The following is a 15,381-nucleotide window of genomic DNA, read 5'->3' as shown; positions in this document are numbered from 1 at the left end:
AACTGCATAAGCATGATAACAACGGACTATATTCAATTAAAAATAAACCATATTCATATTAAACGAAGGGCATAGTCCCCAACAGAAAGGGGGACTGTTTCTTGCATTTACCATTCCAGTCAAACCAGAACACAGATTGCCTGCCAGCAGCAGACTCTACCTCTAACAAAAGAAAATAATATCACATCACATCTCATCCACCATTCCTTTTATTTCTAGCCCATTCTATAGCACAGACTCTGGCCTTAAGGAACTCAGACCAGACTTACCTAAAATTTATGGAGGTGGAAATAAGCAGAAGTTCTGATACAAAAGAATCATGTCATAGTGATTTTTGGTTCTTGGGTACAAAACACCTGTCCAAAAATTAGTTTATCATTGCTCAGGGGAGATGATGAGGACCTGATACCTGGCATCTCATCACAGAATCACAGAACTACAGAATGGCTGAGGTTGGAAGTGACCTCTGCAGATCAACTTGTCCATGCCCCTTGCTACAGGAAAACCACCTGTACTGTGTCCAGGTGACTTTTGAGTATCTCCAAGGATGGAGCTCCATGGCCCCCTGGTCCTCTGTGTTGTACACAAGTGACCCTGCCCAGACCACCTGAACACTTGCTTGTTGTTCTTGTAATGGTGTGGATGTGAGAGTGTAAAGGAATGCAATCATTGAGAAAAGGACTGTGAGTGGGTAAAGCCAATGTACTTAAAAGATTTTGTATAATGATATCACCTTCTCCTAGCATAGATTCTCACACTGCATTTTTTACAGTAACTTGTAACAGAGAGAAAAGCACAGACAGTGATATGTGCTGGAAGGATGCAAGACCTGGATTTGTGTAATCTGGATGAGAAAAGCTTTGGAGGCATTAAGGTGATAGTTTTCCACATGTAATATGTCATTATCAAGAAAACAACAACCAGCTGTTCTCAGAGATGCTGGGAGAAGGACAAGAAGAAAACTTCAAGTGCTGCAAAATTATTTTGGCTGCATATGAACAGGCGTGAAACTGGAGGCCTCATGGACTCCCCACCAGAGAATGTGAAGCACGTGATGGCAAATATTTGTCACCAGTGTCTGGATATGTTCAAACCTGCCCTTCTCCGGGGGCTGGACCAGAGCAGTGACTGACAGCAAGCTTCTGATGCTCAGTGCCAGATTCTTTGTCAAAGGCCCTGTGACTCAGAGCTCCTGGTGCCAGCCCAGATCCACGCCAGTTAAAGCCTTGGTGCCTGCACCAGAATTTTGTCACTACTGGGCTAAACAGTCTCTTTTACTCTCTTCCTGACCTATATTGTTACAGTTGCTATGAAACCCTTACCCATGGAAGCAATTTTTCCACTGGCTCCATGGACTGTCTCTGTTTCTCACTAGCAGGAAGTTTTATTTCTTCAATAAAATTGAATACAGTCATGCTTGAGCTCGGGTGAGGATTAGTTTGCCTAACTTTTTCATTTCAGATGACTTTTGAAAAACTTGGCTAGAGTTAACCCACAATTCTTTGAGTGGATTTTTGCTATTATCCATCTGACAAAGAGATGGCAGCAGGGTGGTGCTGTTGCATTTTTGTCTTCATTTACTTTTTTTTTTTAATAATCTGTTTTCCAGGAGTAACAAAACTGAGCTTCTGTAGCTTAGGTGTTTTAGCAAAACTACACATAGAAATATTTTCATCTGGTACAAAGTCAAAAAACAAATAGCTATGCATTTTCCAACATACATGCTTTTCATGTGAATTTTAAACACAATATTCCCCTTAGTTTTTAAGGTATCTGCAAAACTCAGCTCTGTAATCTATGAAATTGAACATTCAGGTGTTGAAGGCTGAATGAAGCCTACAAAATCTTTATGTTCTGTAAATACTGGGAGAAATCTTTATGCTGGGAGCAGGAGGTAGATCCTCTACCTGTATTTTTAGTAGGATCAGGTTAAAAAAAAAACCCACACTTTGTTAAAGCCTGGTTTTGAAGTGCTCTTTTTTTAAACTTTGCTATTATTGGATTATATTTTCATTCATTAAATGTGAAAATGGGACGTATGTAACCAAGGTAACAATGATGTCCCTGGAGAGTATCCAAGTGCACAAATCTCACGTCACCATCCTAAACCAAGTTGTACCTTGACTGTAACCTGCCCTCTTCCCATCATGTGTGAAACAAGATCTCACCAGCCAGGACCACATTTAGGGGAGGACCTGCAAGAAGAAGGGGCAGCTGAATATTACACAATACAGGTATGTAAAAATGTTACTGCATCTGTGTGCCAGGCACATCAAAACCATTATGTGTCTGCAAATGAGTCATCTTGGAGTGAACACTCCTGGCTGGGAGCAATGTAACTCACTCTCTCCCCATAACCTCCGGGAGAGTGAAACCTGACAAGCAGTCACAGCAGTGAGTAAGGCACGTTCTTAGATGGTCAGAGGCAGATTGGATGTGTCACAGGGCAGCACACCAGGTTTTTAACTTAGGACACTAAAGAATAAATCCTGCTATGCATCATTATCCCCCCATCATATTGCCCTCCTTCTGTGGTTCAGTTCTGTGAGTCTTTCGTAATCTGAGTGAGAAAAATGCACAGTGTCAGATGGTGCAGATAACAATAATACCAGTGAGGCATTATCAACAGGGCAAAAGCAGTAGCTTCAGTTCTGATGGTTTCACACATGCCTTTGCAGACCACTTCTGTCTTTAAGCAGACTATGAGAGAAGGTCTTTGCCAAGCAGAGCTGGTTCAAAACTCTGCAATTAAATTTCTGAACTAAGTTTTTGCTGAAAGTGCTTGCACTTAGACTTGCTGTAATACCAGGCCCTGCTGTGACTCTAACCACAGCTGACTGACAACAGATAACCATATTAACAAGCGACAAGCTTATCTGACAAATGGCTTTTCATCCAGTTTCTTGTTTATACTTTAAACATCCTGAGTCCTGTGAGTCATTTTGGTATGAACAATAGACTGGAGAGTGAAAACAGATTGCTTATAGGGTTTTTACTGCTTTCTGCAGGAAAAAAAAGCCTCAAATGGTATCTTGTGCTTCTTATCTTCTCCTTTCCCCAAATACTGCTCCTCCATTTCTTCAATCCATTTTTACAGTCTTATTTCCATTTCTTCCCACTATACCACCTCAGTCCAGTTCCTGTCTGGGCACTCCTCCAGATGCCTTGCAGTCTTAGGAACCCTTTACTTCCTCCTGGAACCAACATATGTGAGTAGATGAGTATATCAATGAGCACTTAAATCCCTTTTTATAAGTACTTCTGCCCCCTCAGTATTCCTGCATAGTGACGATTCTGCATTCTCTGTGTTGCAAAATTCTCCTAGGTTTTGTCTGAAGGCTAAGATAGAGATGAAGACAACCTCTTCCCTCAGAAATAGTCAACAACGAGTCGAATACATTACTAGAGCTCTAGACGTGGGCTTTTTATTCAGTCCTTGAGCATTCCCTCTTCAATTCCCATTACCTTTCCAAATAACTCTACTTGTTGCTTTGGAGCTTTTTGCATCCGTAGGCTTCACATTTCCGGCAGCATTTAGCAGTGGTGAGTCCTTCAATGCTTGGGTGCATATTTTGACACATTTTTAAAAGACCCAGGGCTTCGAAGGGGCCTGGCGGCGGAGCAGGGCCGTGCCCGGCGGGGCGGGGGCGGCTCCTCCTGCCGGGAAGGTGCCGGGAAGGTGCCGGTGGCCGCCCCGCCGCCCGCCCCCCGCCGCCGCTCCGCCCCCGGGGCTGGCGGGGCTCGGGGCGGGCTCGCTCCCCGGCGGCAGGGGAGCGGGCGCGGGGCAACGCAACTTCGGCAAGATGAATGTGGAGAACCAGGATGTGCTGCTGGATCTGGAGGGGGAGGAGGAGGAGGAAGAGGAGGAAGATGATGATAACGATGATGGGGAGATCGGTGAGTAGGAGGCTGGCGCGGGGAGGGTTCCCCCGGGACAGCGGGCTCATCGCTGGGCGGCTGTGGCTCGGCGGGGCCGCAGCCTCGGGGAGCGCCTGGCGGGGCGTGCCGCGGGCGGGGAGCGCACCTGGCGGCACAAAGGGAGCCCGCACCGCCGCTCGCTCCTGCCGCTAAAACTGCTGAGGATTTTTCCGCGGAAAATACGGGATGTCTTTGTCCCTGCTGGCGGGTGTGCGCCAGGTGTGGTTGCCTTATGGAGCGCCGTGGCGATGGTCCTGCCTCCGTAGCATCGGCACGGCTCAGTGGGCGAGAAGCACCCAAAACTTTGCCTGTTTCTTTCCCTGTGACCTGAGGGAAACGGGTGAGAGGGGGCAGAAGCAGCGCTTTGCAGGGGGCGCGATGCCGGAGACCTTTGGTGTGGCGGGGATCTCGCAGCATGGGCACAGCCCGTGTCCCGGTGCCTTGGTCCTTAGGAAAATACAAACGTGCCATCGCCTCCGGCCGCCCCGGCGCTCGCAGCATCCCTTTTCTCCCCGCGCTGCCTGACTGGCGTGCCTTGGCTTCACACCGAGCTAAAGAGAGGGGTAATCGCGGAACGGCTTGGGATGGAGAGACCTTGAAGATCACCCAGTTCCAGCACAACTGCCATAGGCAGGGACACCTTCCAGCAGACCGCGTTGCTCATAGCTCTGTCCTAGCTGGCCTTAAACACAATCAGGGAAGAGGCATCCACAGCTCCTCTGGGCAGCCTCTTCCAGTGCCTCACCATCCTCACAGTAAAGAAGTTTTTCCTAATATCTAATCTAAACCTGCCCTCCTTCAGTGACACCACTCCCTCCCTGCAGAACAAAAAACCCAGCAAAACAAAGTAAAATGTAAGGGGAAAATTGGCAAAGCAAAGAAAGATAGTGATTTTGCTAGGGGGAAAAAGGCATATTGTGTCTGCCAGAAAAGCAGACATTAAAATGGACAGAGAGTTTTAAATTCAAAGTGTATGTTAGTCTTGTTCCAGTGCCAGTAGCCCAGGACAATGACATTGTATTTACTGTGGGAATGAATTCTATTAAAGTATTTCCAGAAAACAGCCCAAAAGGGGTTGTTTCTCAGCTGGTTCAGACTGAAGGGGCCTGTTCATTTCACTGAAAAGACACAGATTTACTTCAGTTCAGAAGCTGTTTTTCAGCTGCAGTAGCCAAGATATTCTAAAGCCTTTTATTTCTAGTTAACTTGTTAAAATAAATCTAACAAATAAGGAATGCAGGCAAAAGTCAAGTTAGACAAGCAAGTAGAAGCTGAATCTGTACATATAAATTTTAACAAATAAAAAGAGTTTCTGCTCATTATTTTTCAAAAGGCTGTGAATATTTTTTGCTGAAAAGCACATATTTGTGATGATTATTAAATATTTGGTCTGAATTTCTGCATTTGTAAAAAATTTTAGTGACATTAACTTTCTCTTTTTCATTGCCTCCAAATATTAATCCTTAATAATGGTAAATACAGCCTGCCACATTTGTTCAGTTAGCTCACTCCAAAAAGTGCCTAAGTTTGAGCCTCACCCAATGTCTGTGGAAATCAGGGAATGTCTTTCCTCCAACATTATTAGCCTTTGTTTCAGATGGGAGTATCCCTTGACTTACAGTAACAGTCCAAAGACAAATCCAGTTTTCCATATGAAGTGCAGCAAAGGTATTGTTTGACTCCACTCCCTGAATTTACAGGGTGGATCAGCACTGCAGTGTATTAATCAACAGCTGTCTTTTCCATTCTTCACCCCAGAGGACAACTGAATTTTTTCCTACTCAACTCTTTATCCAATTTGGGGATAGTTCAGCTCTCAGAGCCAGCAAATCATGAGTTTCATATACTGTATACAACAGTTTGGAGCAACTCATGCTATGTGGCAAAATTGCCTAAAAATTGTGCAGTGATGATTTCATGAGTTGTTACGCAGAGCCTGTTACACAGCACCTGGCTTTGTCACATCTGCTACTCTGCCTTGCAAAATGCATGTGTAAAAAATGGTCTTAAGGTTTTTATATTAGGTATAATTACAGGAGAACTATTTTATTAGTCTGACAAATATGTTCGTCATCCATTTACCTCCAGTTTTATTTTGCCGCTTGCATCTGCGTTTTTCCCAAGGACACCATCCCTGGTTCAGGAAGTAATCAGGATTTCTGAACTCTTTCCAATTCTGTTCAAGGTTAATCCAAAGTGTTCATAGCTCATCAGAAAAGCATTGTTATGGAATATCGAAGTTTTCAGTCAGTTTATGGCACATAAAGGGAGCGATCTGTCTCTTTTTGGCATACAGTTGGTTTTGGTTATCCGTGCTGATGACTAGCAAGCAGTGCTAGGCAGGCATCCAGAGAAAGAGCTGTACTCAAGTCCCAGTCCACAGGGAGGTACCAGAGCTGCTCTGCCTATTGTATGGAGATTTGAAATGAATTGTTTGGATGAGATTTGTGCTTAGGGAAGAAAGTCTTGTCCTAAGGTTAGACTTTTTTGGCAAGTTGAAACATTTTCTTTCCAATGCTTAAACAAGATGAGCAACTTTTTCATTTGGACTCAGGCTGTTTTCAAGAGGATTTTTACGTCAGTGGCATTTTTTCCCCTTTATTTATTTATTCCCTGGTGCAAGCCTCACACAATATCCAAAATGGTTTACTTGTGTTTGGGGATTTACAGAATATTTGAATATAGTTTCCAGAAAAATTAACTTGTGCAGACAATATCCAGAGGCATCCATCCTGACTACCCATCTGACAAGAAACACTTCGGTCTTCATAAGGATGTGTTAGCAACTTGCTTACACTTTGTGGTCTTGGTTTTACTCAAATATATATCCTATTTGCTTCTTGAGCCTCGAGTCTACATCTTGTCAACTTTTGACACTGCTGCAATAATGACCAGACCGTGCTTTATAGATGACCAAGAGGAGGATGTTCATATGCCAGCCTTTTTCTTCTCACATAATGTGCTGATGAGGATTCAGGGAGAATTCCAGCTCTTCTTTCTAAGAAGGCTTTCATGCCACATTTCAGGACACATTTTTAGCAACTACAGTAAAAACGTACAAAAGTACTGGTTTATTCGAGCAACATTAATTGTGGAGTCACAGCCTAAGACAACCAGTTTTGTTCAGCCCACTGTACTACTGGAACCCTGCCCTGAGGGGTGATGTTGTAACCCACATGGTGTAGAGTAGGTATAGCTATTCTTCACCTCCTTGCTTTTGCTCACTGTTATCCTCTCTGCTTGTTTCCTCATGGCATATACTGCATTTAGTCATGCTGCCTGCCCAGAGCTTTTATTTTTTCCTTTTCAATAGCTCCAGTAAGATGATGTTTCTTGTATGACCCTACAAATATTATTGATATCATATGATGTACTCCAATATGAACATATGCCATACCCACAGTGTCCTCCAAATTATTCCATTTTGCCTTCATGATTCTGTGAAATGGGCAATTGTCTACAGAAGTCTTCTAAAGGCAGTGGAAAACCTGAACATTTAAATTCTTTTTCTCAGAAGTATGGCTTTGTCCTGCAATTTATTAAGTATAATGCCCACCTTTGGAAAATTTCAATGGAGCCAGATCTAATAATTTTTTTAACATGCAAGTCTTTATAAGCAGATTCTTTTAAAAAGTAGTTCTGTTTCTGAATGGACACTTTCTTCCTTTTCAGTCTACCTATAGTAGGAGTGAGTAAAGCTGCCCCAGTGGTGTCTTTTCACACCTGGTTTTCTTCTCATTTGCTTCTCATACTTGCAATCAACTTAAAAATGATTGGGGCATTGCAGTTCTCCATTCTCCTGAAGATGGCAATAAACTGGCTGATGAGCTGAGAATCAGGAATTTCTGCTCCCTGCATTCTGTTCTTGTGCGTGTACATCTCGTGCGTGTACGTTCCTGCAGAAACAAGCAGGACTGTAGACACGTGGTCTCAGTTATTTTATTAAATTACTATTGGAGTTACTGTTGGGGCAGCAAGAAACTTCCTAGTGAGCTGGGACTTGCACAGGTCCAAGAAACACTGGTGTGTTGCACTGATCAACATCTAAACCACTTTTCATGCCTTCATGTCCTTCCTCTTGTATCTGTTACACTTATGGTTGACCTACTTTTTTTTTTTTTTTTTTTTTTTTTTGTTGTCTCATCATACTTTGGTGTTTTTCTCTCTTGAAATTCTGCCACTTCACCTTTGCAGAATCCAGGCCACAGATGAGTATACAATTGAAGCCACACAATGACACCAACCTTGTCACCAAGTGTGGTTCCATTTCAAAGTACACTGCTGATACCACTCACTTTTTAATTTTTCTGCAAAACTCCTAGAAACCAAATGGTAAGAATATAAATATTTAATTGCAATATAATTACCAGTTTGCAGCCATTTATAATTTATAAGTTCTGGAGGAGATCAGAGAATCGGGGGGAATTTAGGAAACTTATACAACCTTCATACATATACCCAATTTAAATCTATTTTAAAAGGGTGTTTACCATACCTGAATTCACAGTTGTCCATGAAAAACTTCCCATACTGTGAAAATCTTCTTTATTCCTGTATTTTGAATTTAGCTGTACTGAACATATGAGTGCATTTTACAGGTAAGTCTACAAACTGTAGGAGGATTTATCTGCCAGTGTATTAGTTTGTGCAAATTGCACAACTTTAATAGTAATAGTTTTGTTTCTTTTCCTAGTTATTAAATAATAAATTTTATGGTGGATATTTATCACAAGTCATTCCCTGAAGTTTTTCCTCTATTTGCACAAGCCACAATTTCCTTTAAATGGAAAAATACACTGTTATGCTCAAGAACTTAAGATTTTTTAAAATGACTTTTCAAGCATTACCATTTGTAAAAAAGAAAACTCATTAAATTCAGTATGTAGAAAAAAGCCAGAGTTTTGTTACATTGTACAGAACTCCAGCAGTTCTATAATGTTACAGTTACTAAAAGTAATGCAGTGAAAACCTCGCAAAAACCTGTCCTAATATCAGCTGATTTGTGCTTTATGCTGAATATGGAAATGCAGATAGAGGAGTTGAATTTGAAGAGATGTGTACATCTCCCCTTCCAGTTACTTGGAAGGGGAGATGTACACATGCCATAACAGATGTTGTGTTTCCACACAAAAGGACCCTTCAAGAGTAATTAGAGAAGAATTACTAATGAGATCTGTTACTATATGCCTGGGAGATTCTTAGAATCACAGAATGGGTAAGATCGGAAAGGACCACAAAGATGGGTCATTGATCCAACCTCCCTGCTCAAGCAGGGTCATCCTAGAATGCATTGCACAGGATTGTGTCCAGATGGTTCTTGAATATCTCCAGTGAGGGAGACTCCCCAACCTCTCTGAACAATCTGTTCCAGAGCTTGATCACCTGCACTGTAAAGTTCTTCATCACATTCAGGTGGAACTCCCCATGCACCAGTTTCTTCCTGTTGCCTCTTGTCCTATTGCTTGGAACCATCGAGAAGAGCCTGCAAACATCCTCTTGACAGCCTCTCTTCAGATCCTGATAGACACTGATGAGATCCCCATCTCTTCTCGAGACTGAACAGGCACAGCTCCCTCAGCCTTTCCTCATAAGAGAGATGTTCCTTTCCCCTGATCACCTTTGTCACCCTCTGTGGGACCCACTCCAGGAGCTCCACGTCTCTCTTGCACTGAGGAGCCCAGAACTGGGCACAGCACTCCAGATGTGCCTCAGCAGGGCTGAGTGGAGGGGCAGGATCACCTCCCTGGATCTGCTGGCAGTGCCCTTCCTAATGCAGCCCAGGATTCCATTGGCCTTCTGGCCACAAGGGCACTGCTGGCTCATGGACAGCTTGTTTTCCACCAGGATCCCCATGTCCTTCTCCACAGAGCTGCTTCCCAGCAGGTGGACCCCAAAGCTGTCCTCATGCAGAGGGTTATTTTTCCCCAGGTACAGGACCCTGCATTTGCCTCTGATGAATTTCAGTTCCTCTCTGCCCATCTCTCCAACCTTTAAGGTCCTTCTGCAGGGCTGCACAGACCTCTGGGGTGTCAGCCACTCCTCCCAGCTTTCTGTTGTCCATAAAGTTGTTACAATTTACGCCATTCAATACAGTTATCATTAAAATCACCTTATCATACTATTTCCTCATACCTGCCAGTTCTTTGGAAGTCATGGGTGGGTGGCATGCTGTGCGCTTAAGATATAGTTTGCCACTAGACATGTGGCAAACCGCAAGGGGAATCTGATATTAAAGTGGATGTTTTCTGCTGTGATTAAAAAAAAAAAAAGAACCAAACACAAGATTGCTTTTGTTTTACATGGCATAAATTAAATAGTCTTGACTTAAAAGAGTCAAATAAAGTAACATTAGCCTAAGTTTGGGATTAACAGGTGTAGCCAGGAAAAGGGGTCACTGATTGCTATGCTTTTTATGTAATGCACAAATAATAAAACTAAATATTGATTGCTTGACATGAGAAAACCTTTACAAAAGGTGCTTCAGGCCTTAAGCATATGGAACTGCTGCAGTTGCGTGTTTAACAAGATAATTTATTTAACAGAGGGTGAATGTCAAGGAGGACAGCTCTGAAGAAGGTGCCATGGGTTGTTTTGTGTGCTGTTCTTCTATTGAGGAAACAAAGGTGAGGGGAGAATTACTATGCAAGTGCTGAGCTCTGTATCCTGATGAATAGAAAAAATCAGATTATTTTTAATGGACTGTCAGTAGTGCTGTAGTGAATGTCTTTGGCATGGTCCTTTCTAACAGTCTGAAATATTGCTGTACAAAATACATATTATTAAACTGATACTTGATATATATATTTTAATATGAAATTAAAAAGATATTTATTAGGGGCCAAATATTCAATGGGCCTAATATCACTTGCAGTTTTTAGGGTTTTCTGCTCCAAACTCAGTCTTAGTGTGAGTGCAGGTGGAACAGTCTTGCCTCTGAAGGGAGTGAGCTCATCTGCTGCATTGGCTGTGAGGAGAGACCGCTCGGACATTGCTGCTGTCTGGTGTTCTGGTTCCGGTCTGATGGATCTGGAAGCTGAAGTGAAAACTGGAGGCTGTAATGTCACAAACACGTGAAGCAGCACAAACTGGTTTGGATGCAAAAAGTATTCCCATGCACAGCAGCAGCCCAAGTCTCCTCGGTATTCTGGCCTTATGTTCCACTGGGGAGTCTCAGTGCCAGTGGGGTAGGAATGCAAAGCTGCAGAGAAGGACACTGCACACTTTATCTTCTTATTGCTGCTGTCTGTGGTAGGTGAAAACTGGCAGTCATGAGCACTGCCACCAAACAATAGTTTGTTTGTGGTAGTCAGTCTAAGAATGCAAGTATCTAAGCATAGATCTATTGTCTTTTCCACCCCTCACAATTTACTCAGGCATCCCACATCTCTCTGAAGGCTCTGTGACAGAAGAAGTGTCTTGATTGTATCCCAAGGGAATATACAGACATCTGAAATATTTTTTTGCTTAATTCAATGGAATTACTCTCTTCTTACCTACCCCATTCTCAATATTTGATAACAGCAGTAGATATATAGGTATGGTTCCCTGCAGGGACTTGAGAAGTGAGCTCCTGAGGCATCCTTAATGAGTGCCAGATTCAAATTGAAAAATTAATAAAATATACTCAACTGCAAACTGAACTTTAAGAAGCGTAGTTACAAGTCTGCTGGACCTTAAACATTCTTTTAATTGTTTTTGTGACTCATGTGGTGGAAACAGCAGCTTAGTTTCAGAATGTTGTGTAAAGGCACTTCAATTTAGTTTTTACATTAAATACAATTAAAATAATTTCCAACTAAACCACTATTCATCATCATCATTTTGACACAACTGAAAATTAAAGCTTTGTAAGAACTGCCACCAACAGCAGATTTTTCTTTGCTTTTAGTGTTTCACTTCCTTTTGTTTTTTTGGTTTTTTTTTTTTTTGTAGATGGAATTCATCTGGCCCCATTAATCTGGTTAGTCAGGTTCTCCAGCATTTTTTAGATATGATTTATTAGGGGACATTAAATATTTGCATAGGAGACTGCTTACATTACAGTCATCAGCATGAGCTGAGCAGCAGTGTTCTGCTGTAGGAAACAGCTACTACCTCTTGTGTTCGGTGCTGTTTGAGACCAGCTGGTGCAGCAGGCTAAATGCTGGAAAACTTCAGTTCCCATGGTGTGTGTCTGTCCTGCAGGCTCCCAGCATGGGTGGAGATAGATCATAGAACCACAGAATGGTTTGGGTTGGGAGGACCTTTAAATCTCATCTAGTCCAGCCCTGCTGCCATGAGCCCCATCTTCAACTCGATCTGGTTGCTCAGGGCCCCATCCAGTCTGGCCTTTAATGTTTCCAGGGATGGGACATTAACCACCTCTGGGCAACCTGTTCCAGTGTGTCACCAACCTCATTGTTAAAAACTTGTTCCTTATAAATAGACTGAGTCTACCCTCTTTTAGCCTAAAACCATCACCCCTTGTCCTGTCTCTAAAGGCCCTGCTAAAAAACCTGTCCCCATGTTGCTTATAGGCCCCCAGTTTGTCCTAAAATGACAAAATGAGGTTTCCCCAGAGCCTTCTCTTCAGCCTGAAAGCTCTTGGTTCTTTTTCCACAATTGCAGTAGAGACCCCTGACTGTTCCTCTACTAGTTTGGGAAATTAGAGTCAGTTAAGGAATCTTCACAAGCAAGAAGTGCTTGTGTTGAGATACCCTGCACCTCCTGTGGTGTGGTGATACTAAAGGACTTGTGTCAGGAGAAGGGGATGAGATTAGTGACTTTTCAGTGGGTGAAATATTGTGGATTCTTTCCTTCCTTTGTGGGAGGAATATTAACTAAAAAATGTCATCTGGGTTGCAGATCAGGTTGGAAAGTATGAGAAGTGGTTGTAAAATATTGGTGGTGTAGCAACCCTGCTAAAGATGCTGGCAACTGATATTAGTAATCCAAGGGTGTGCTAACAGAGTGGAGGAGTTAAGAGCCATGACCAAGCAGCCTGTGGAGAAGCTGTGGTCTCTTACTGTCATTCAAGAAAGCCTGAGAAAAGCACCAGATTTGAGCTTAGATCAGTGGAGAGACTCATGTAGCACAACCAGGGTCTTCCCTGAAGGTTCTCATAAAATAAGAAGTGTTGAAGTAATGAAAAGAGTAAGGAAATGGAAATGAAGGCAAAACATGTTGAGTTCTGGGTACAGAATAAGAAAGAAAGAAATTAAAAGTGAAAGAGGAAGAACTCTTGACAGTATTCACAAGGGGAGGGCTGGCCAGTCAGCTATTGAGAAGCAATTGTTTACTGTGGGCGGTGAGGCACTGGGACAAGTTTCCCAGAGGAGCTGTGAATGCCATATGCCTGGGAGTGTACAGGGCCAGGCTGGATGGAACTTTGAGCAACCTGTCCAGTGGAATGTGGCCCTGTCCATGGCAGGGGGGGTGGGAACTAGGTGATCTTTAAGGTTCCTGCCAACCCAAGCCATTCTGTGATTCTATGATTATTTATCTGGTCAGGAACTCATTAAGCAGTGGCACTAAGATTCTTCCAGTTGAGTTCATCAGGAAAATAAACTGAAGAAGGGACTAAAATAATATAACTATGGGTGCAGTGAGTTGAAATAATTAATCTGTGACATTTTCATGTATTTTTTAATATATAGTAAGAATTGAAATGTGTTCATTGGTAATTTATCCAGCAGGAAAAAAAAAATTCTATCTTTATACTCTTAGTTATTTGCAAAAAAATTTCCACTGCTGTAGGTTTGGTACTGTAGTTAGAGATAATAAGAAGGCTGAGATGATAATCCAGAGGGCTCTAGCAGTGCCAGAGAGTTTTATTAGTTTGTGTGCAATATTAGTAAGATTATTGGTGTTCTTTTTCTGTGTTTTTTTTTTTTTTGGAAGTAGTGTAATAGAGTTTTTACAGGCATTAATGAATAAGGATGAGGTCAAGCAAGGCACACTTTACCCTTGTGAGCAGTCCCTTTGACTAGAGTGGGAACAGCATCATTTTTGTAAACAATGTTGAAAAAGCAGAATTAGTCCCTAATGGAGGGAATATCTCTATTAAATATTTCATCATCTCCATACATGCAAATTGATTCTAGGAAAAATAATTAAATTCATTTAATCATTCTGCTGTCTATAAAATACAAGAAGGAATTTCTCACTAAAGCACAATTTAATCCATAAAGTGATGGTAGTACTTAAGACACAACCCAGCAATAGCTCCTACAATATTTGGTAAGACTTGAACATGTAATAAATTTTTTAAAAAATTAACTGAAGAATAGAAGAGTCAGTGCTTGAATGTATTTTTTAACTTGTCCCTTGCTGATAACCAAGTGAGGAGAGAGAAAGCTTCAAGGGCAATGCAGTCAAGCCAAGGAGAGCTCCAGCTGTTTTTGTAAGTTTATTGGAGTTTACAAGAAAAACAAAGTTCATCTATCACAGAATCACAGAATAAGCTGATTTGGAAAGGGTCCACAAGGATTATTGAGTCCAGCTCTTAGCCCCACGCAGGACAGCCCCCAGAATCTCACCATGTGCCTGAGAGCATGGTTAAAATGGATCCTGCCAGCCTTGGTGCTTGACCACTTCCCTGCAGAAACTGTTCCAGTGCCCAACCACCCTCTGGATGAAGAACCTTTGTCTAATATCCAGCCTAAACATCCCCTGGCACAACTTCAGGCCATTCCTTTGGGTCCTCTCACTGGTCACCGCAGTAAAATCTGAGGAGTCCTTTAATTGCTAAAACTACAAAGTATTTCTTGATTATGAAACAAAAGTACAGTTTGTTTCTAAACTCTGGGTCCAACACCGAGAATGCTTGCAGGCAGAGTCTTTGCACCTACACACAAGTTAAAAAGTACATCTAGGTTTTGACTTAACATTTTCACTGTTTTTAAAGTAATTTAAAGTAGCTTTTTGGGACCCTGCTGTAAACACACTGTCTAACATCTGAGTGTGGGAAATACTTTAAAGCAAACATGCTGAGAATCTCGTTACAGAAATTCAAATATATCTCCTTTGAGACATGTAAATTTAATAGCAGTGGGTGTAATTTTATAAATCTATCTCAAGATTTCTAATTAGATAGTTCATTGATCCATAGGCATTGAAGGCTGACCAAAAAGCCATCTGCAATTACAATTGTGTTAATCTTGTCAGCTCCCAACAAAAAGGCTCCATAGCTTCTTCCTGGAGATTTGGCATTGGTGAGGAACACCAAGGGATCAGCTTGGCTGCTAAAAAAACTATGTTTGGAGGTTGGGGCAACTGCTGGGTGAGGGCTGCCCTCCGGTAAAACACATGGAAGGTGTTATGGGGTATGCTAGTTCCCTCTGTAAAGGGGTAGTAATTTTGACAGTATGGTTGAGGTAGATCTTGGCAAATTTGTCTCATGACAAAAGCAGAAGTAGCTTGTCTTCTTTATATTTCCTGCTTCAGGACAGTTGTTTTGTTTTAGTTGATCTGGGATAAAAAACC

The 15,381-nt window shown here is 42.2% G+C and overlaps 1 protein-coding gene across 1 annotated transcript in view; it reads left to right on the top strand.

Moving 5' to 3' along the window:
* The first annotated feature begins 2,147 nt into the window (after positions 1–2,147).
* ANO6 (anoctamin 6) overlaps positions 2,148–15,381 on the top strand; it is a 67,674-nt gene continuing 54,440 nt past the window's right edge. Inside the window, exons 1-2 of the mRNA XM_041411223.1 lie at positions 2,148–2,234; positions 3,591–3,897. Of these exons, the coding sequence (XP_041267157.1) occupies positions 2,148–2,234; positions 3,591–3,897 (394 nt within the window). The remainder of the gene's footprint in view (positions 2,235–3,590; positions 3,898–15,381) is intronic.

The sequence above is a fragment of the Onychostruthus taczanowskii genome, unplaced genomic scaffold (assembly GCF_017590055.1).
Source record: "Onychostruthus taczanowskii isolate IOZ18803 unplaced genomic scaffold, ASM1759005v1 scaffold35, whole genome shotgun sequence".
In the NCBI taxonomy this organism is placed as follows: Eukaryota; Metazoa; Chordata; class Aves; order Passeriformes; family Passeridae; genus Onychostruthus; species Onychostruthus taczanowskii.
Note: the sequence above shows the minus strand (reverse complement) of the source record. Positions and strands in the feature narration are given on the sequence as shown.